General features: G+C 49.0%; 1 protein-coding gene across 2 annotated transcripts in view; it reads left to right on the top strand.

The window, feature by feature from the left end:
• DOCK1 (dedicator of cytokinesis 1) overlaps positions 1-21,783 on the top strand; it is a 527,155-nt gene that overhangs the window by 92,830 nt on the left and 412,542 nt on the right. For both annotated transcript variants that reach the window (XM_079899863.1, XM_079899862.1), the window contains exons 14-21: positions 1,319-1,443; positions 2,930-3,028; positions 3,972-4,044; positions 9,444-9,547; positions 10,107-10,290; positions 14,950-15,047; positions 20,519-20,608; positions 20,940-21,040. In XM_079899863.1, coding sequence (XP_079755989.1) covers positions 1,319-1,443; positions 2,930-3,028; positions 3,972-4,044; positions 9,444-9,547; positions 10,107-10,290; positions 14,950-15,047; positions 20,519-20,608; positions 20,940-21,040 — 874 coding nt within the window. The remainder of the gene's footprint in view (positions 1-1,318; positions 1,444-2,929; positions 3,029-3,971; positions 4,045-9,443; positions 9,548-10,106; positions 10,291-14,949; positions 15,048-20,518; positions 20,609-20,939; positions 21,041-21,783) is intronic.

Below are 21,783 nucleotides of genomic sequence, written 5' to 3'. Positions count from 1 at the left end.
CCCTACTTCTTTGCCAGCAGCTACTATGGCAGTGGTAGCAACCCGCTGGGATTATTACAATAATGACTTTTAAATGAAAGCTTAATCTAATAGTTGGATACATTAAAAGCCAGAATAGAGCAGTCTAGAAAGCAAAAGAAAAACAAGAAAGCAAGGGGATTTTTTCTCTTCGGGGATCCTTGTTCTTTGCCCAGAGCAAGTCATTTGCTGCTCCTGGCCACACTGTTGAGGCAGCCAGACAGACAGCAGAGCAGCCGTCAGAGCGTAGCGATGCTTCCTCTAAATCATGTTGCTGATGAAACTTGCAGAGTTCTCCCAGTCGGACCATTACCAGGGGCTTTGTGTATTCTCAGGAGGGGGAAGCGTCTCGAGCTCACTTGTTGCGTGTGTGTGTGGTGGTATTTTTGGGGGCACAGTTTAAGGCCCATCTCACTTAAAAAATGTATGAGGCTTTGCTCCCTGTGTCCCCGTTCAGGATCTTGACAACTGCCTGCCAGGAAGAGAGAGGATTCTTTGCAGAAAGTTTCTCTCTTGACCCATCCCTAGTCCCTGATCCTAAGTGTCAACTCAGGACATTGGCTTGGGGTTCAGATACTGTTTTTGTTCAACTCCTCAGTGGAACGAAAAGGAGGCCAGTATTGCTGGTTATCCTTGGTGTGCCAGTGGGTGTTGGGATATTCCTTGGCTACTGAGCCTCAGATGACTGCAGCCATGCCCTAACAAGGGGTGGCGATGTGGGTTGCAGTGGGCCACGGATGCTGGGGGTTGGGGGGGGGGCTAGCGTCTGCGCAAACCCACTGACAGCATTCGAGCTGCCCTGGGCATGGGCTGCCCATGGAGTGTAAGAGCTCCTCTGCCCACGTGAAGCACCAAGCAGATAATTAGGGGCCCTGACGTTTTCCTCTTTCTTGCAAGTCTTATAGTGATGAAAATTGCCTTTGTCATGCTGTTAAATGCGGACGCTATTTTGTAGAAAATATTTCATAATCATCTAATACAGTATTTATGATACTCTGCTAGGAATGGCAGAAATCACAGTTACACTGTGAATAATGGATTGGTTTTTTTTTTTTTTTTTTTCTATTTTTGCGGTACGTGGGCCTCTCACTGTCGTGGCCTCTCCCGCTGCGGAGCACAGGCTCCGGACGCACAGGCTCGGCGGCCATGGCTCACGGGCCCAGCCGCTCCGCGGCACGTGGGATCTTCCCGGACCGGGGCACGAACCCGTGTCCCCTGCATCGGCAGGCAGACTCTCAACCACTGTGCCACCAGGGAAGCCCTATGGATTGGTTTTAAAGGTGTAATTTTTTCCCCCCAGGTGATGTCCGAAACGATATCTACGTAACATTAGTTCAAGGAGATTTTGATAAAGGAAGCAAAACGACGGCAAAGAATGTTGAGGTTACAGTGTCTGTTTACGATGAAGATGGAAAACGACTGGAGGTATTGATTGTTGCAAAGTTGAACCTGTAGTGTTTAAGTTTTACTTCCCAAGTGTGCGCCTTGGCTCTGCTGCAGGATGCCAAAAGCCACAATCTCATTTCTGGGGAAGAGCGTTTGCTTTTTCTTCCTTTTCTTCCCTTGCCTAAGAGGGCTGGTTTCTACCGGGTCCCAGCAGCCGGCCTGTCTCAGGACGACCCTGGGGTCCTGACCACCTTCTTTTTATTTATTTGTTTATTTTTGGCTGCGTTGGGTGTTCGTTGCTGCGCGCGGGCTTTCTCTAGTTGCGGTGAGCGGGGGCTACTCTTCGCCGTGGTGCACGGGCTTCTCATTGCGGTGGCTTCTCTTGTTGTGGAGCACGGGCTCTAGGCGCATGGGCTTCAGTAGCTGTGGCTCTTGGGCTCTAGAGCGCAGGCTCAGTAGTTGCGGCGCACGGGCTTAGTTGCTCCGCGGCATGTGGGATCTTCCTGGACCAGGGCTTGAACCTGTGTCCCCTGCATTGGCAGGCGGATTCTTAACCACTGCGCCACCAGGGAAGTCCAACTGACCACCTTCTTTTCCAAACTCTATCCTGGGGTCCCACTTGCCGGTGTAAACCCGCGGCTCAGAGGGCGAATGATCACGTTAGAAGTTCAGATACTGTTATTAGCATCTTTTGAGACAGATGGAAACTGAGCCCCAGAGAAATCAGTCACCTTGCTCAAGGTCAGAGAGCTCATGAGAGGTGGAACTGGGTTGTGAATCTGGGCCTCTGAGCCTTGTGCTTTGCTCGGTGGTGGTTACCAAGACCTCCTCCTGCGTGGTCACAGCAGCCTGCGGGTGCCCTGGGAAGTGCTCAGAGGCTGCGGGCTTCTCTGAGGACTGGAGGCTGAGCCCAAGCTGGGGCCCTCCGCCAGCTGCTTCTCTGGCCCGTGGCTGCAGCCTGGGCTCCCCTGGGCCCACGTGGCTGAGAGCAGTGCCCTGTGGGTGCTCCTGAGGCCCAGCTGCGCCAGGAGGTGGGTGGCATCCTTTCTCTCTGGGTGGCCTGTGTCCAGTGTCCCTGCCCTTTTCCCCTGGGCTTTACCGGTCTCGCTCTCCGTAGAGGCGAGTGGTCAGTGTCTGTGGCTAAAGAAGGGACAGAGTGCTGCCACCTCCCTTTTGGTCTGTAGCCCTTTACTCCAGCCGCCGAGTCAGGCAACTTGCTGCGGGTCCAGGGTGAAAGTTATTAGGGGTAAGGGTACGAAGGATGGAGGACAGTAGCGTCCCCATATACCGCATAACCATGAAGATCTTAGATGTCTGTGAGCAAGGTTTTCTGCTGGCTGCTGGCTCCAGCCAGATCTGTTCTTCCATTGCTGGGAGGTGTTCCATGGGCCATGGGGTTTTAGGTGTTCCCCGAGGGCCCTCGCTCCTTCTGGATCATCAAACCGGGTGGGGGATTGGGGGACATGGATGCAGCCTCAGACTCTGTGAGGGCTGATGTGATCTCTTTATGCCTCTTCTTTTAAAGCATGTGATTTTCCCGGGCGCTGGTGATGAAGCTATTTCAGAATACAAGTCCGTGATTTATTACCAAGTGAAACAGCCGCGCTGGTTTGAGACGGTTAAGGTATCATTTGCATGGTCCTTTTCCCATGGGGTTGATTATGAAATGCTCATTTGTACCCTGAGGAAGTTCCCGCCTCCTGCCCAGCCCAGGGCTGCCCACCGTGGACACCCTCCGCCAGCCCCCAAGGCACGTTCAACAAAGTCCTTTAGGGTTGCTAAGGAACCATGCTGGTGTTTCTTGGAATTTACATCTACTCTCATCTCCTTTGGGACCTAAAACCAGGACTTTCCTGGAGACAAATACAGAGTCCTTTAAAGATAGCAATTGTCTTTCTCTTTCGGGTCTGTTTTATGTGTGGCATGCTGTCTTTACACCAAATGGAAGAAAATAGAGATGATAATACACGGAGGGCATCGCTGGAGAGATGCGTCCTGTTCCCTTGGCCTCAGTGCTCTGCGGCTCCTAACGCAGCCCGCGGATACCCGCACGCAGCCCACACACCACGCACGGGCTTGGGTACTGGGACACCAGGCCAGCGGCTGGCTTTGGAATACAGATGTTAGCTACGAGATTAGGGACAATCTTGCCTTGAAGGCAGCAGGTATTAAGTCTTCTTCCTTTTACTGTAAGTCACAAAGGGACCGCCTTCTCGCTGCAGCCCAGGGCGGGTCCCTACAACCGTAGAGGGAATACAGACACCTCCGAATCGGGGCCAAAATCGAAAATGGTAACTTTTAAACATAGACTCTTCACACTGAGGGTCACATTTAAAAACAAATTCGGCTGCCTTGTCCAGTGTGCCTGGCATCCCGGACAGTATTATCTGGTGTAAATTTTCAAAGGGCATTTGCTTCTGGGACAGTCATACCGGGGATGAGGCGTATGGTGTCTTCTCCCTGCAGCGCAGAAGAGCGTAGAGTGGTCCAGGATGTCTCCAGGGGAGCAACGCTGATGGAGTGAGAAGATTTCCTAAAGGTGATCAGCTTCTCTCTCTATTCCGCAGGTGGCCATCCCCATTGAGGACGTGAACCGCAGTCACCTCCGGTTTACCTTCCGACATAGATCGTCCCAGGACTGTGAGTAACCACACGCTTCGTTATCCCGTGTCTATCATGCACTTACTCTGGATGGTTCTAGAACGTGGCTACTGTAACACAGTGAGGTCTTGACACTTCAGCTCCGCGCCCACGCGGACCTGCTCCCGTGGAGTGCTGTCCACTCTGATTGAGTTGATCCCAGGAGCTCTTCAGTTTCTTCTCAAATTTGTCTGATGAGGTGCCGCTCCTTCCTGCTCGCCCCTTGGGTTTCCTCTTTCCCCTCTGGCTTGTAATACTGCCCCGTCCATCAGAAAGGTCACTGAGATATAATACCTAGCTTTCAAAAATCACTCTTGATGCTCTTGCGTCGGTGTTGAAAACCTCTGGCTTTGCTGGCAGGTGCTGGTGCCTGGAGCTCTGGCTTTGCCTTTTCTCGTCCACGTTGGTGTAGCCTTGGCCATGAGGCCGAGACTTTGGGAGGAAAGAAGTTTGAATCAGTCAGCTTCCGGGAGGATTCATTATCGATGTTTGAAGTTTGTCTCATTGCCTGTGTTGAATTCGTTGTCTGCTAAGGACATCACCCTGTTCTAGACACTAAGTAAGACGCCGCAAGAGGAAGATGCGCCCCTGCCCCTCGTGGTCTCCATGCATCTGGCGGCGGGCTAAGGTTTGAGAAAATAAGTGATGCTGGGTCACGTGTGCAGCGGCATCGAGGGAACGGTGGTCTGGTGGGCGCACTTGTCACCCACCAGCCTGTGGGGGCCAGAGCCCTGCGGTTGGGGGACCTCAGCCCTGGCTCTGTGTATCTTCACAGATGTTTCAGCCTGAGGAGGGGAATGCATGGGGGCTGCCGATCCCTCAGCAGGATGCCGGCCGTAGGATAGGGCTCCACGGGACCACCGCTGCTGTGATGGTGTGTCCACCCTCCTTACTGTTTCTGGGGGCCTGCCTGACCTGTGCCCTCCCCAGAGCGTGGAGCCCGCAGAGGCAAGGGTACAGGAGAGCAGCCGGGAGGGTGAACACGTGAGCAGAGGCGTGAAGTAGGGGGTACGTAGACCCCTGTGTGGGACCAGTGAGAAGCTCTGTGAGGTTGAAGAGGCGCGAGGACTACAGGGCTGGTGTGTGGAAAGTGTGACTGGCAGCCCGAAGATGTGCTTGCGTGGGGTGAGACCGGTAGGTGGCTGAACCAAGGGGTCTAGAACAGCACGGGGTCCCTCGTGGTGAGTGGGCGTGTGGAGGATGCCGGGGGTGGGTGGGAGCGCTATAGAGCATCATTCCACCCCTCCTCTTGTCCCAGTGCTTAAGGGGCCAGCTCAGAAGGGGTCGGGGCCCAAGCAGTGTGGGAGGCGCAGGGTGTGAAGTCTGGGCAGCTTGGAAAGCCGGGCCCGCCCCATTTCGGGCCAAATCCAGGCCACCAGGCAGCGGGCTGGGGTCTGCTAACTGTGGGCACTCCTGGACGGCTGAAACGTGGATGGATAAGATGTTCGGACGGATGCGGACACCTCTTCGTACGTGTTCATCGTGCTCTTACTCTCTCCTGGCGCAAGTATTTTTACCACGTTATTTAGATGAGTCCTTGCCACGATGCCATGTGGTAGATCATTGGCGCTTCCTACATTACAGATGAGGAAACTGAGCCTCAGAGACCCCACCCCAGTGGCCCAGAGTCACCTGATGGTCAGTGGAAGACCTCTGGTTCCCACCCCAGTCCTTGTGTCTCCCCTGCCTTTGGGGAGCACCGAGGCCACTGCCGTCATTTGGTCTGTGTTGAGCACCTGCTGTATACACAGCTCACGCAGAGAGTTCTCCTCTTGCCAGACTTAGGTTGGGTTGAGGCGTGAGATCGGCTCGCAGGAGCCACGTGCGGAGCAGCGGCCTGGGAGCGTCGCATGCGTTAGGCAGAGGTGCGGGGTGAGCAGGGTCAGGTGGGTGATTGGGGGAATTGGGGGCAGGTAGGTCCTCAGCCAAGTCCCAGAAGGTGTGGTGGGCCCAGCGCCCTGCACACCGGAAGTTGCCGGGGGTGGGAATGGGCTGCAGGGGAGGAGAGGGTGGGGAGCCCTGTTGCAGGGCAAGGACAGAGTTCTAGAATGCACAGGGGACTTGTCTCAGAAGCACGCTCCCTCTTTTAGAACAAGCTCATTCTCTCTAATTAATAGATTACACCAGGGCAGAGGGATCTCTTTGGTAGCATTTTAATTTTCAAAATCCTTGTTTTTCTTGTCAGTTTTAAGTACTCATTATAGACAAGATGCTATCACCCGGCCTCCCACGACACATTTGCATAATTAATGAAGTCTCCCCGGCCACAGCTGGTGGGGTTTGGGGAACGTGTCGAGCATTGCAAGTGGGATGCTGACGACGTCCCGAGCTGTCCGCTGCCGGCGGGGTGGGGGCCAGTGGGGCCCGTGCCGCGGCCTCGTCTGCAGATGCTATGGGTCAGAAATGGGAGGAAGGCCACGCTGCATGCCCTCCCCGCCGCCCCAGGCAAAATGCGCGCTCTTTACCCCAAGTGGAAGAAAGTGAGGGGATTTCTCCTACCGGGAGCTGTCCTTGGGGCTGAGACGTTTGGCGCTGGTGTGACCGTCTAACACTCTGCTGCCGCTTGTTAGCCGTTCCGAACGCATCAGCTGGTGTTCTGTGTGGATGCGGGCAGATGAGTGGCTTCTGGGGCCGGCCTGCCAGGAGCCGAGTTTCCCTTGTTTGCAGGGGGCTGGTTGGGTCCGCCAGCGCTGCCCGCCCTCTGGGCATGTGGTCTTCTTCTGTGGCCTCTGACGTTTTGTAAATTTCTTGTCTGCCTCATAATGGCTGCCAATGAGGATGTAACAAATGCAGTCCGTCCCCTGTGTGAAGATGCAGAATGTTAATAAAAGGTGCACTTTTCAGTTGTGTGCTACTGAAGAGTAGGGTCAGGGGAAGCCTTCTGCTGGCAGATATGCTCACGTGTCCTGAACTGCAGCTGCTTTCAGAGAGATGTGTTTTTAATTTTTTTCATGTCAGCCCAAACTTAAAAGGATCTCTTCCTTCTCACCTGAACACTGAGTTTTACGTTTTTAAGAACCCTTTCACAAAGTTCTTTCAATTTCTAGAAGTACATATTTTTTGCTTTTATCCCTCCCTTTAGCTTTGGTTGGTCAATCGTTCATCCAGCTAATTAGCTAGCATTTATTGAGCACCTAATGTGTGCCAGACCCCATGGACACCAGGAACGCAAAGACTAAATGAGACGTGGTATCTCAGGCAGTGATGTCCTATAGCAAATATTTTGAGCCCCTGACTCAAGGTGGGCAGATGTATGCTCTTCAACCTCTGTCCTTTCATCTCCAAAAAGAGAATCTGGGATCTATAATTTTTTTTTTTTTTTTTTTTTTGCGTCCCAGCAGCCGTGGCTCACGGGCCCAGCCGCTCCGCGGCATGTGGGATCTTCCCAGACCGGGGCATGAACCCGTGTCCCCTGCATCGGCAGGCAGACTCTCAACCACTGCGCCACCAGGGGCGCCCATGGGATCTATAATTTTAAAGGTCTTTTCTAGCCCTGAAACTCAGTGTTTCCGTGCTGTGTTCAGCTTACATCTTGAAAAATTCATCACAAATCCATTTCTTCAGTCCAGACTCCTCATCTATCTCTACCTGATCTGGCACCTGCCCACCTTGGAGCTCTCACTGCCTACCACTCACCAGCCACACGGGCTTCTAGTCCCCAAGCAAGGCAGGCTGGTCCCACTTTAGGGCTTCTGTATTTGGCCATCTCTTTTCCTGGAGGGTTTACATCTTGGCTCATACGTCATCAAGAAGGTCTTGTCAGAGAGACCTTTTCCAACCATCCAGCTGGGTGGTCCCTGTTCCCATCAGCGCACTTTAACAAGCCACCAATTTTTGTTTTATTTGTTATCTGAAAGGACTTTAAAAAAATAAAAAATTATTTATTTATTTTGGCTGCACCAGGTCTTAGTTGTGGCTCACCAGCTCCTTAGATGTGGCATGCAAACTCTTAGTTGCGGCATGCATGCGGGATCTAGTTCTCCGACCAGGGATTGAACCTGGGCCCCCCCCATTAGGAGCACGGAGTCTTACCCACTGGACCGCCACGGAAGTCCCTGAAAGGACTTGTTTGTTGGCGTCTCCCCATCTAGAACAAATATTTGAGTACCTAATATAGCAGAGGCACTATTTCATGCACTGGGGAAATAACAGTGAAAAAATACACAATGTCTTTTGCATGGGAAAGCCCAGTGGATGAAACTAACAATAAACGTCGTCTCCCCCCTCCCCTGGCCCTTTCTCATGCACAGACACCCTACAGGCTTGGTAATCTCTTGGTAATCTGGTAGTAATCTCTTGGTAACCTGTTGTCTTAATCTGCTTGGGCAGCCATAACAAAATACCATAGACTGCGTGCCTTAAGCAACAGAGATTTACTTTCTCACAGTTCTGGAGGCTGCAAGTCCGAGATCAGGGTACCAGCATGGTCAGGTTCTGGTGAGGACCCTCTCCCAGGTTGCAGACGGCCGCCTTCTCTCTGTGAGCTCACACGGAGAGGGACCACTCTGGTGTCTGTTCCCCTTCTTATAAGGGCACCCGTTGTATAGCGTCAGAGCCTCACCCTTATGACCTTTTAACCTTAAGAACCTCCTTCTAGGCCTTTTCTCCAATACAGCCACATGGTGGGGGCGGTTAGGCTTCAGCATAAGAATTTTGTTGAACAAAACAAAACATAACAGTTCAGCCCATAGCGACTATGAAGAACTGACCAGGGTAGGCGTTTGCTCTTCTAGGCAGGCTGGTCACTTCAGAGCAGGTGATACTTTGGCAGAAACTTGAATGAAGTGAGAGAATGAGTCTCACATGCTAATTCTGGGGGAAGGACTTTCTTGCCAAAGAGAACAACATTTCACAGTAGGGTGTTTAGTCCACTTGGGACTTGTATTTGTGGAGGGTGTGAGGTGAGCGTCCATCTGTTTTGTTTGTCCCTGCTGACACTCTGAAGGGTCTGCCCCTTCCCGTGGTCACTTGCAATGGCCTGTGTTTTCATGCCCTGTTTGTTCCCACTGGTCTGTGAATCCCTGTGTTAAAAACCCACCATCTTCATTGTTACCACTTTCCAGTTCCTGTTGGGTTTTAGTACTGCAGGCTTTCCTCCACGTTCCTTTTCAAAACCATCCTCCTACTGTTGGTCCTTTACTGTAGAATCAGTTTTCAAGTTTCACAAGGAAGGTCTCCCATGAGATTTTGATTGTAATTGCTTTGAATTTACAGATTAGTTTGAGCACAGCTGATCCTTTTATGATAAGTGAACGTTGTCTATATCTCCGTTTATGTTTACTTTAACATCTGTCAGAACAGTTTTGTAATTTTTTTCAGAAAGGCAGCCCTTGTAGCATTTTATGATGTTCTTTTTTGTCGTGATGGCAGTAGAAAATGATTATTAATTTCCGTTGCAGCTAAGGATAAATCCGAGAAGATATTCGCACTCGCTTTTGTAAAGCTGATGCGTTACGATGGGACCACCCTAAGAGACGGGGAACATGATCTTATTGTCTATAAGGTACGCTCTTCTGTTGGTGCAGTGTTGCTAATATTGACTGTTTCAAGTCTTTCTGGGCTTCCTGGCCTGAGCTGACATTTCCCATCTTTGTGAGAACACTGCTATCTAGCAACATTTAATTATGTAAATGAACATTTCAGATGACCAGCTGTCCCTGAGGAGAGAAGCTGATACACAATAACACATTAAGTGCTGTTTAAAAAAATCCTCTGTGTGAATGAATTCATCTACAGGAATAAGGGAAATCATTAAAATAAGCAGGTTAGCACAGGGAGCTCTGCTCAATACCATGGAACAGCCTAGTTGGGAAAAGAATTTGAAAAAGAATAGACACATGTATATGTATAACTGAATCACTCTGCTGTACACCTGAAACTAACACAACACTGTTAATCAACGATACTCCAATATAAAATAAAAAGTTAAAAAAAATAAGTGGTTTAGCAAATGATAAAGAGCAAATATCATGATGGTTAAAGGGATTAAGGATCCTAAGGGGTAGAAAAGATTGCACGGGATTGTCAGTTGTATTTGACCTGTTGCATCATTAAACCCACAGGCCGAAGCGAAGAAGCTGGAAGACGCCGGCACGTACTTGAGCCTGCCGTCCACCAAAGCCGAGTTGGAAGAGAAGGGCCACTCGGCGACGGGGAAGAGCATGCAGAGTCTTGGGAGCTGCACCATCAGCAAAGATTCCTTCCAGATCTCAACTCTCGTGTGCTCCACCAAACTGACCCAGAATGGTGGGTTTGGGGCCAGAAACGGGTTCGCCCCTGGAGTTTTTCTCCTTCAACCCCATCTTTCTCGTGCTCCCTGCTGAATGGAGGAGGCTTCCTTAGGTCCCTGAAGCCTGCCGGCGAGTCATTCACACCTTCCCTCCGTAATGGCCCGTGTGGATGCTGTTGGACAAGGAGAGAGGGAGAGGGTGACATTGTCCTGCTTTGAAACTCACGTTCTGATTTTATGCTAAGGATGAACCTCAAAGAGAGAGAAAGCAATGGATTTACTTTAAAAAAAAAAAAAAGCTTTCTGGCCAAGGGAAGGGAGAAATCCACACAATTTGGAGTCAGACCAAAGCCCTGAACTTGAGCCTTGGCCCTGTGCTAATAACCCTGGGAATGACCTCGAACTAGAGTCTCTGAGCTCATTTTCCTCATCTATACCCTGGCTATAATGCCTGCCTCAGAGGGCTGTCTGAGGGCTACGGGAGCTCTAGGGGGTGAGGCCCCTACCCTCCTTGGGTCTTCCCCTCTCTCAGCTACTCATTGAGATAATTACCAGTTACCTTTAGTTTTACAAGTTGGTGTTGACGACATTTCTAGTCCCCCTGACAGCGAGATAAGGCACCCCTTGCTGATGCACTCACACCAAAGTGCGACCTTAACGCAGCATCAGATGGTGCCCAGTGTCCCCACGCTGCGGCCCGGGTGCTTGACATTGTTCCCACGGACTTGCAGCCTCCACAAGGCATGGCCGTGCGGCCAGGGCGCTCCTGATTCAGACCACACTGTCTGGTCGAGGCAGAGGGTCCTCTGCACAGATCTTACATTGAAAAATCGAGTTCACCAAATGTGATGGTCTCACAGCCGTGCAGAGTAGCTTCACGTTCTCTTGAAAGTCAGCTTGAAAATCCAATATGTTTTCCTCTCAGCCACTGATACGGATTTTGATTATTAATGTCGGTTGCTGTCGTGAATCGTGTTCCCGGGGGTTGTCCGTAAAGCTTGGCGGTAGTCTCGGATGGGCTCAAGGGACAGTCATCGTGTGGACTTTAACAGGCTGATCACAGGACAGAAGGAACCTGTCATCTGGAAGGCCCTGCGTGGTAGTGGAGAGTGCTGGTCCTGATCAGACTTTCACTGCCTGCTCTAGTAACCTCCATGAGCAGACGGAAACCCTTCCCTGGGGCACTGTGTTCCGTGAACGCATGGGGAGGGGTAGGGAGTTTGCAAGTTTAGTGCCCAGGGAACATGCTGTCAGCAAGGCGGGTGCTGGCTTGAGACTGGGTTATAGGAATGATGACCCCGTAGGTCAGATGTTACCCTCTGGATAGGGCCCTGATAGTCAACTAGCCTGACAGCTGGCTACTCCTTCCAGGGCTTCATTTAACTCAGGGCAGCCTGTCCAATGGGGCACTTAAGCTTCTGCTTTGTCTGGCCATCTTCGCTGTGTGGGAAGCCACCTTCTTAGAAATGGGTCATGTTCCAAAAGCACGTTCGGAAGTTATTATTTGGAACTTGAATATATTTTCCCCATTAAAACAGTGTGTTGAATAGCGGTTAGGTTGTGAGGCCCACACACAGAATCCTTCTTAACCCACATATCTCTGGGGAAGACAACTGTGAACTAGGACATTCTCAAGGTATTAAGTCACAGTAATTTCCCGGGGAGATGTGTCCCACCTCCTGTCACCCTTAAGCTCTTTGAATCTCACCAGACACAGGGTAATCCCCTCTTTGGGACTGAGGGGCACAGCACGCTGGTCTCTCCAGTGGCTGTTGCCAGGCAACTAGGAAATTCCGATGTGATGCAGCTCACTAAGCGTGAGGGGGACACATCTTTTGTTGTTCATTTCACACCAGCCAACAATGCCTCTTTTCTGGATGGTGGCGTGTCAGGTGTGTGCAAGATGGGGCTGCCCCAATTGGCCTCTGGCATTGAGTCCCAGATTCTCATTTGAGGGAGTCATTTTTCTGAAACCATGACGTGTTACTGCGAAGTTCCATTTCTTAGGGAAAAGTGCGGCTGAATTATTCATCGAGGTTTGTATTAAACATCTCTGTTCTCAGCGTTATGCTGGATGCTTTGGGGGATAGAAAAAGAAGTAGGGGACGTGGTTCCTCTCCTCCATCAGCTTACTATGTAATTAGAGAGAGAGAAGCCATGAGGCAGAGAATTATTACGAGCCAAACTGTGGTGGTTCCCTGGGAATGAGAGGGGACATAGAGGGTGTGGGGCTGAGCAAGCTACCCCTCCTCAAAGGTGTTTGTCCACTGCTAATTTGCCCAGCTGTATCTTTTCTCAAAAGTACAACACAGAGGTGAACCTCAGCCTCCCTCTAATCCGAAGTGCCACTAACTTTACATGAATGGGATCCAGAGTATTAGCTCACCTCCATTAAAAAAAACGCAGTGGTTAAGAATCCATCTGCCAATGCAGGGGACGCGGGTTCAGTCCCTGGTCCGGGAAGATCCCACATGCAGCGGAGCAACTAAGCCCGTGTGCCGCAACTACTGAGCCTGTGCTCTAGAGCCCGAGACCCACAACTGCTGAGCCCACGTGCCACAACTACTGAAGCTGCGTGCCTAGAGCCTGTGTTCCACAACAAGAGCAGCCATCGCAATGAGAAGCCTGCGCACCGCAACGATGAGTAGCCCCTGCTCGCTGCAACTAGAGAAAGCCCTTGTGCAGCAATGAAGACCCAGTGCAGCCAAAAATAAACAAACAAAAAACCAAAGATAAGCGGTACCTTCTAGCATTCGCAAAAGCTGTTTAAAAATAAAACAAACCAAAAAAAACCCACAAAAAAAACCGCTGGTAACTCTTATGAGGTGGAAATCTCCATTAACCCTGGGACTGAGAGCGTGCCTGGGCAGGATGTAGCCCTTCTCACGACTTCACTTTCAATTAGAAATTCAAACACGTTAACCTTCATGATGAATGGCTAAAATGTTCACCTCTTTGATGGGTGGCTGCTGTTGGTCTTCCTGCCTGGCATCACACTAAGTGCTCTCTCCACATCTTGCCATTTAAGTCTTGCACCAACCCTGTGACCCAGGTAACACTGTGCCCATTGTTCAGATAGAAAAACTGAGGTGAAGGTACGTGTCCAAGGTCACATCTTGGTGGCGTGGCCCGGCTGGTGTTTGAGTCTACTCTCTTTGCATTCTAAAGACACTAGGATGCTGTCCCCTTCACACTTTCCTGTTTGTAACTCTTCCCTTCATCAGCTGTACTTGGGGGTGAGGTGATATAAATGAGAATGTGTGTTTGGCGCTCATCCCCCGTATGCCTTTTGTGTGGTCTGATCCTTGAATTATAACTGGTGTCTTGTGTTCACTGAAATTCTACCTATTGCCAAAATTATATATTTTTTTTCAGTATTAACTAGGGTTTTTTTTTTTGCGGTATGCGGGCCTCTCGCTGTTGTGGCCTCTCCCGTTGCGGAGCACAGGCTCCGGACACGCAGGCTCAGCAGCCATGGCTCACAGGCCTAGCCGCTTCACGGCATGTGGGATCTTCCCAGATCTGGGCACGAACCCGTGTCCCCTGCATCAGCAGGCAGACTCTCAACCACTGCACCACGAGGGAAGCCCTAACTAGGGTTTTTTTTATGGAGACAGTTTCTGTAGCAGAAGTTCATTCCCGATGAGCATAAACAGTAAATTAGATGTGCTTTGCTAACTGTGTTTTTTCACGTAGTGGGATATTAATATGACTTCAGATGAAGACGTCCTTTCCCAGAGATGTTTTGGATTCTGTTTTCATGCCTTAAACAAAATCATTTCTCAACATTGTCTTCCACATTTAGTCTGCAAAAACCAATACGTTCAACTTGCAATTTTTCTATTAGAAAAGAAACATACAGAAACTTTTGGAAGGGCCAGGACTTGGTAAAGGTGGCAAGCTCAGTGCAGCAGGGGTCTCCAGGGCCAGGGTTCCTGTCTCCTTTGGGGACTGTCCCCTTGCATTCTCAGTACTTGAATTTATGTTGGTTATTTATTTTATCTTAAAAACCTAAGAATCTTATTCCTGAACAGGAGAAAACCCCTTGGCAGGAGCTGCCAGGACAGCACTGAATGGCCAGCAGCCTTGCAGGCCTGCTGCTCTTCTCATCTGCCTACTTGTGGGTTGGAAAGGCCGGTCCCTCTTCCATGCTCTGATCTGCCTTCTTGTGGGTTCGAGAGGCCGGTCCCTCTTCCGTAGGCTCCCCAGATGCCTTTTTTTTTTTTTTTTTCCTGGCGGTACGCGGGCCTCTCACTGTTGTGGCCTCTCCCGTTGCGGAGCACAGGCTCCGGACGCGCAGGCTCAGCGGCCATGGCTCATGGGCCCAGCCGCTCCGCGGCATGTGGGATCCTCCCGGACCGGGGCACAAACCTGTGTCCCCTGCATCGGCAGGCGGACTCTCAACCACTGCGCCACCAGGGAAGCCCTCCCCAGATGCCTTTTGAAAGCTTCCATGTGGAAATCATTTCATGGTAAATGTAGTTGGAAATAATGAATCCAGTCACACTGGGTGTCAAGGATGTTGCTAGAAAGTAATGAAATATTTACGTGGCGCACGTTTCCAAATAGGCTTGGTTCATCTGTTCAAAAAATGATTTAGAGGACCTCACACGATGGGTGAACGAGGGAGACAGAGTCCTTGCTGTGAGGAACTGATGTTCGTTTACTGTTTCCAGTGGACCTGCTGGGGCTGCTGAAGTGGCGATCCAACACCAACCTGCTGCAGCAGAACCTGAGGCAGCTGATGAAGGTGGATGGTGGCGAAGTGGTGAAGGTAACGTGGCTCCCATGCTGGTTCTGGTTGTTTTGTTGTCCTTACGGATATGAGGAGGTGTAGGCTCTGCCTCCCGAGATGGTACAGGCACGCCTCCGAGACACTGCGGGTCTGGTTCCAGACCACCACAGGAAAGCAAGTCACACGAATTATTTGGTTCCCCAGTGAGTATCCAAGTTACATTTACACTCTACTGTAGTCTGCTGAGTGTGCGGTAGCATCACGTGAAAAAAAATAAGTACAATATAAAATAGGTAGCCAACAAGGACCTACTGCATAGCACAGGGGACCATACTCAATATCTTGCCATAACCTATAATGGAGAAGGATCTGGCTTTCTGAGCTAGACCCCCGACAGGGGTCCCTACCGCATTGTTCTGGGTTCCCATCGTAACTTAAAGGGAAACTTTCACAATGTCCAGAGCCCTTCATGTCCTGCAAATGTCGGAGGAGGATGTCCTCAAATTCCTTGCAAGAATTTTAGTTGTAAACAAAAATGACTAAATAAAATATTATTCACAATTAAAAAGAAAAGAATCTGAAAAAGAATATATATATATATATATATGTACAACTGAATCACTTTGCCATACACCTGAAACTAACACAACATTGTAAATCAGCTATACTTCAATTAAAAACAAACAAACAAACAGACAAACAAACAACAAGGGAATTCCCTGGCGGCCCAGTGATTAGGACTTTGCGCTTCCATTGCAGGGGACACGGGTTCTGGTTGGGGAACCAAGGTCCCACATGCCTCACAGTGAGTGGAAAAAAACAAAAGAAGAAAAAAGTTTAAACAAAAGAAACAAAAAACCCTCAAAATTAAAAACCATGTCCATTAAAAAAACAATTAAAAAATAACTTTATTGCTAAAAAATGCCAAGCCATCACCTGAGCCTGCAGTGAGTGATAATCGACAGTCACATCAAAGATCACTGACCGCAGATCACCAGCACAAACGTAATGATAATGAGGTTGGAGATACTGCAAGAATTATCCACATGTGACGCAAAGGCACAAAGTAAGCAAATGCTGTTGGAAAAACGGCTCCAGGGGACGCGCTGGACCCAGGGTTGCCACAGATCTTTGATGGGTAAGAACCACAGTGTCTGCCAAGTGCAGTAAAACGAGGTCCGCCTGGTCCTAAGCTTTTAACACCTAGTGTCTCCGGGATGTTGACATGCGCCTCTAAGGCAACAGAATCCTTCTTGGACTCTGGTCCGGGGAGCGCGGCCTGGCTTCACTGTGGTAGAAACAGGCTTTGGAATCAACCAGGTCTAGGGTTCTGCTTCCTCTTCCAGCGGATCCTCACTGTGGGGCTGACACAGGTGAAATAACGTCTTTAAACCTTGCTTTCCCCTGCTGTAAAATGGACATAAGCAGAGTGCCTTGTTCACAGGGTCCCTGTGGAGGTTAAATGAGGTACTGGCCCCTGGGAGGCGGTCGGGTAGTATCAGGATATATCAGTATCGCTGTCATGATCGCCGTGATCGATAACCCTGGCTCTCGACTCACCTAGGAGCCCTGTCATCGATGTGGAGAGCTTCGCGGTGTGTCAGAAAGATCACAGCACTCAGTCCTGTCTTGGCCGTTTTCCTCCCATGGGGTCTTGGATTAATTGCTTAGCCTCACACAGAGCAGGCCCTGGAGCAGTGCCCTTGAATCTTCATCTGCGATAGGACAGTCAGACTAGAGTGATCGGAGGTCCCTTTGAGCGCTCAGATTTGGTCATCGTTGGTGGTTCCAATATTTTCTTCAGTGAAAGGCTCTCCTTGCCACTCCTGTGCCCAGTGACTTCTCCTTGTATGTAAGGAAATGCGTTTCTGTGGCCACTGGGCTCCACCTTGGCTGGCGTGTGCAACAAGCCGGGCCACCACTCGTGGCTGCCCGAGAGCAAGGTCCCCACGGCCAGGTCCGTGTCGCCGCCTCAGTTCTTCATCCTCCGGGAGAGGTGCTTGCGGAGGGAGACGACCTTATCTCTGTGAAAATTAATTACTTAAAATGGCCTTAATTAAGCGGCAGTGTGGTTAACTTCAGTATAAATTAATTTGCTGGCATCGCTCTCCTAAATTCATTGTATAACTGTTCAAACATATCCTCACTGATCTTCAAATTTTAATCACCTTTTCCTGGCCCTTGTCTTCTTCTGCTGGCTTGGACAATGTTAACTGCATTTTAAACTTCCCTGGGTTCTATGAATTCCCTAATTCAGATGAAAACTGGGTGAATTAAGGTAACATCACTTTAAAAGACCCACAGTTAATGAAATTGTGTCCTCTTTCATTTTTCGGTCCCTGTATCACATCAGGAATTGTATTTATGTTGAACTATTGACACACTGACCAGGAAAGTTCTAGAACCGTCTGGTTTTATTGCCCCCCCTCAGTTCCTCTTATCTAATCTATTATCACATCTTGTTGTGCATCCCTGGAGATGGTTTTCTCACCTCTCTCCCTCTCCTTCCTGTGTTCACTGTGGTACTCCCCAGGGTTGGATGACCTGTCCGGCCCTTACTTGTTTTGCCTGTTTATTCCTTCCCATTGACAGTGTATCCTAATACCCTGTAGGCCTGGAGCAGGGAATAGACTCGTCTAAGGCCACCAGGCTGTTAACAGAGCCAGGAGCAGAGGGAATCCCAGCCTGCGTGGGGCTGCTTTTGTTCTGTTGAAGGACACTGATAGATTGTGGGTTTTATTCCATTTATTCGAGACCTCCCTTCTGTGTCTTTATAACTTTTAGTGGAGAGATGACATTGCTTGATAGACTGAGCAAAGTATTTGCTTGTTTAGTAAAAGTGACATTGCTTGAGAAAAGTATTTGCTCATTTAGTAAAAAGTATAGTTTCCCATTTTAGTGGGAAATGAAAATGGTGATTGTGCTCTTCCAGCGGATGGTCTTGGAGAGAGGGTGGGTGTCAGAAGAAGTCTTTCATGGCCTTGTGTGAGGGATCGCCTTCAGGACATTCGTGTCCCTGCACTGCTGCGGCTCTACGGCCAGATACACAAGGTCCCCGCTGTCTGCTGTCCTGTTTCTGTGTCATTTGTCTGGGTGGGGCTGGTAGACCTCTTTCCCTGAACTGTGACAAGCCAGGGCTTGGCACTGGACGCTGGTGTGTCTGTTGGCAGTAACATTGGGCTGTTAGCAGATGGCAGCGTCAAGTTTTTTTTTTTTTTTGCGGTACGCGGGCCTCTCACTGCTGTGGCCTCTCCCGTTGCGGAGCACAGGCTCCGGACACGCAGGCTCAGCGGCCATGGCTCACGGGCCCAGCTGCTCCGCGGCATGTGGGATCTTCCCGGACCAGGGCAGGAACCCGCGTCCCCTGCATCGGCAGGCGGACTCTCAACCACTGCGCCACCAGGGAAGCCCCAGCGTCAAGTTTTGACCTTTGCAAAGCTTTTACAATCTGAAATGATGGGAAATGATACAAAAGTAACGAGAGGTGGTACAGGCTTAAACAATTACGGAGTGGACGGAGCCCTTGATGTCCAGGCCAGAATGCCTCCTGGTCCGGCTGGTTTCATTCCCGTGTCATTTATATGTGACGATTCTTGGCACAGACTAGGTGGTAGGTGGCACAGTGGAATAGAATGAGGATTTTATGCCTGACGCGTCTCAGGTCACTTCCTAGGTCTGGGAACACGTCCTCCCTCAGGAAGAAGAGCTGTGGGGTGCTGGATTTGCAAGGTTCCACGGCTCACGGGGGGTGGGGAGCGAGCAGTGGTTGGGGAGCAGGTCTCTGTGTTTAGTTTCTGTGTCTGCGGGTCGAACTGTTTGAGGTCCTCTGCTGGAGACATGAAGGCCCCTGAGGTTCTGTGCATGGGCTGAGCCGCCCAGGAAGATCTGGTCTAGGGATCTCACTCAGTTACACCTTTGTCCCGGCTGTGGGCCCGTCTCACTTACTCCTTTCGTTTTTAATAACCACTTGATTGAGATGTAATTCACATACCTGAAAGCACCTTTCCGTTTGTACAGTTCAGTGGTTTTCAGTGTATTCACAGAATTGTGCAGCTGTCCACACTATCTCACTTCAGAACAGTTCCACCACTGGAAAAAGAAACCCCATACCCGTTGGCCATCACTTCCACTCTCCCTGCAACCGGCTTTCTCTATGGATTTGACTATCCGGATATTTTATGTAAATTGAATCAGACAATACATGACCTTTTTTGACTGGCTTTCTTTTGCTTAGTGTAATGCTTTCAAGGCCTGTGGTGGCATGTATCAGAACTTCATTCCTTTCTATGGCTGAATAATAAATACTGCACTGTATGCATATGCCACAGTTTTTTTTATCCATTCATCAGCTGATGGACACATTTTGGCAATGATGAATAAAGCTGCTATGCGTATTTTCATACAGGTTTTTGTGTGGATGTATGTTTTCCATTCTTTGGGTTACATACCCAGGAATGAAATGTTTGCGTTACGTGGTAAATGTACATTTAACCCATTAAGGGATTGTCAGTCTGTTTTCCAAAGCCATGGCGTCATTTTACATTTCTACCAGCACCGTATAGGGGCTCTAATTTCTCTCCGTCCTTCCCCACACTTAACTATTGTACATCGTTTTGATGACAGTCACCTCAGTCTGGGTGAAGTGATATCTCACTGTGATTTCGATGTACTAATCCCAGTGACTAATGATGATATAGCCTTACTTCATTCCCTTTTACGGTCAGTAGTCCATTGTGTGTCATTCTGCCTAGTCTTGAACTACCCCATCAACAGGGAACTCATTACTTCCATTGTAGTCTTTTTTAGTTCATCTTATAATACTTCTTTCAGGGGAGAATGGGGTCAGGGTTCAAAGCCAGGTTCTAGTGTGACATAACTTTGAAGTCTCCTAATTTTTTCTAAATTAAATTCATAGTGTTTTGTCATTCTATGCTGTAATATTTCTTTGGTGAATTATAGTAGGCATAAAAGGAATTTCTCAATTACTGTTGAATAAATTAAGCTCATGGCTCTCCGCTCTGTACCCCAGTTTCAGAATCACACACCTCTTCTGTCCTTGGCCATCTGTGTCTGTACAAGATCCTTTATTATACTAGAAATTTGTCCCTGTGTGGCTTCTGCCCACTTGCTAGCTCAGGTCCCACACTCAAGCGTGTACGGAATGAGTCAGATTCGGACTTCCCAGGGTTGCTGTTGAGCTTTTTGTCCTGATGAAAGTCAGGAGAAGCGTTGGAGAGGTCTCATGGGTGGGTAGGCGGTGGGCTGTAGGGCATCTCCCCGCTGCCCATCCTCTGCTTGGCTCAGGGTGGCCTGTCTTTGTTCTGAATTCACTCATCTCAGATTTTTGTCTTGTGAATCTAATGACTGACAAAAATCCCCAAAGTCTGTAGCTTGGTAGGTGCCATTTGAGAAAGGTGGGTGTTTGCAGTATTGCCAAGGATGATAGTTCTTCTAAGCTGGGGAGAGTGGGCTGAATTTACCTCGTGTGCTGACCTTTTGTGTCTCTCTAGTTCCTCCAGGACACCTTGGATGCCCTCTTCAACATCATGATGGAGAATTCGGAGAGCGAGACCTTTGATACATTAGTGTTTGATGCTCTGGTAAGAGGCCTCGACTTTGCATCTGCTCAGCTATTACGGGACGCTTTCAGGTTGTAGCCTTTGAAGCTGGGGCGGGATCCATCACAGTAACCCTGAAAGCGCTTTCAGTTGTAAACCCAATCAAAGCAGATGAATTGAGAGGTAGAAAGTTTCTGCCACTGTAACACTGTAGTTAGGCAAATGTAAATTGTAGGGGAAGAAGTAAAGTAGCTGACCAACCTGTGTCCGAAAGTGTTAGAGCTCATTGACTCACACAGAAGTGCAAGTGATTCAGCTGAAGATTCTAAAATGGTTTGCATTTCTTTCGCTAATGAAAATATTAATTTAACAGGTATTTATCATTGGACTAATTGCTGATAGAAAATTTCAGCATTTTAATCCTGTTTTGGAAACCTACATCAAGAAACACTTCAGTGCAACATTAGCCTACACGTAAGTTCTGTTTTGTTGTTTTAAAACCAGTACTTCTTTTTGTATATTTTTGTAAGAGTCTTTTCCATATACTTTTGCCTGTGATTCTATGTTTCCCTTCCCCAACTGTGAATTTACTGGGATCATTTTTATTATTGTTTCTCTCTTAACAGACCTAAAAATCTTGTTGAAAGAGATAGGTGATATATTATAAGATTCTGGAATAAGTTCTTGTTCTTCTCCACACCTTTTATTTGTCTTTGAAATGTTCAGTTTGTGTTTGATGAAACAGATACATGAATGCAGAGTGCCCGCCGCACTGCAGCTTCCTGATGACTGTTTGATGAATGAATAAATGGTTGTGGTCCGGTATTGAGGTTATTGGTTATTTAGTATGAATAAAATTCAGTTTTGTACTTTTCAGTCTATCTTTTTGCTCTTTATTTATTTATTACCATTTTTAAGGTTGCAGGTGATTGGTTTATTTTTGTTCTGCTGGACAAAGCTGGATAAAATTGTTTTTTTCGGGAATTCCCTGGAAGTCCAGTGGTTAGGACTCGGTGTTTTCACTGCCATGGCCCGAATTCGATCCCTGGTTGGGGAACTAAGATCCCGCAAGCCACACAGCATGGCCAAAAACAAAAAAAGGATCTAAAAAAAATTATTTTTTCTTTTAAATTGGCTGGTTAGTGATGTTCAGAGAGCCAGAATGTTCATGTTGTGCAGATAAAACATCTGCGGGTTTGACCATTGTTTCTAGACTT

The sequence above is a fragment of the Stenella coeruleoalba genome, assembly GCF_951394435.1.
Source record: "Stenella coeruleoalba genome assembly, chromosome: 16".
Classification (NCBI taxonomy): Eukaryota; Metazoa; Chordata; class Mammalia; order Artiodactyla; family Delphinidae; genus Stenella; species Stenella coeruleoalba.
The sequence above is the reverse complement of the archived record's forward strand: the minus strand, read 5'-3'. Positions and strand labels throughout refer to the sequence as shown.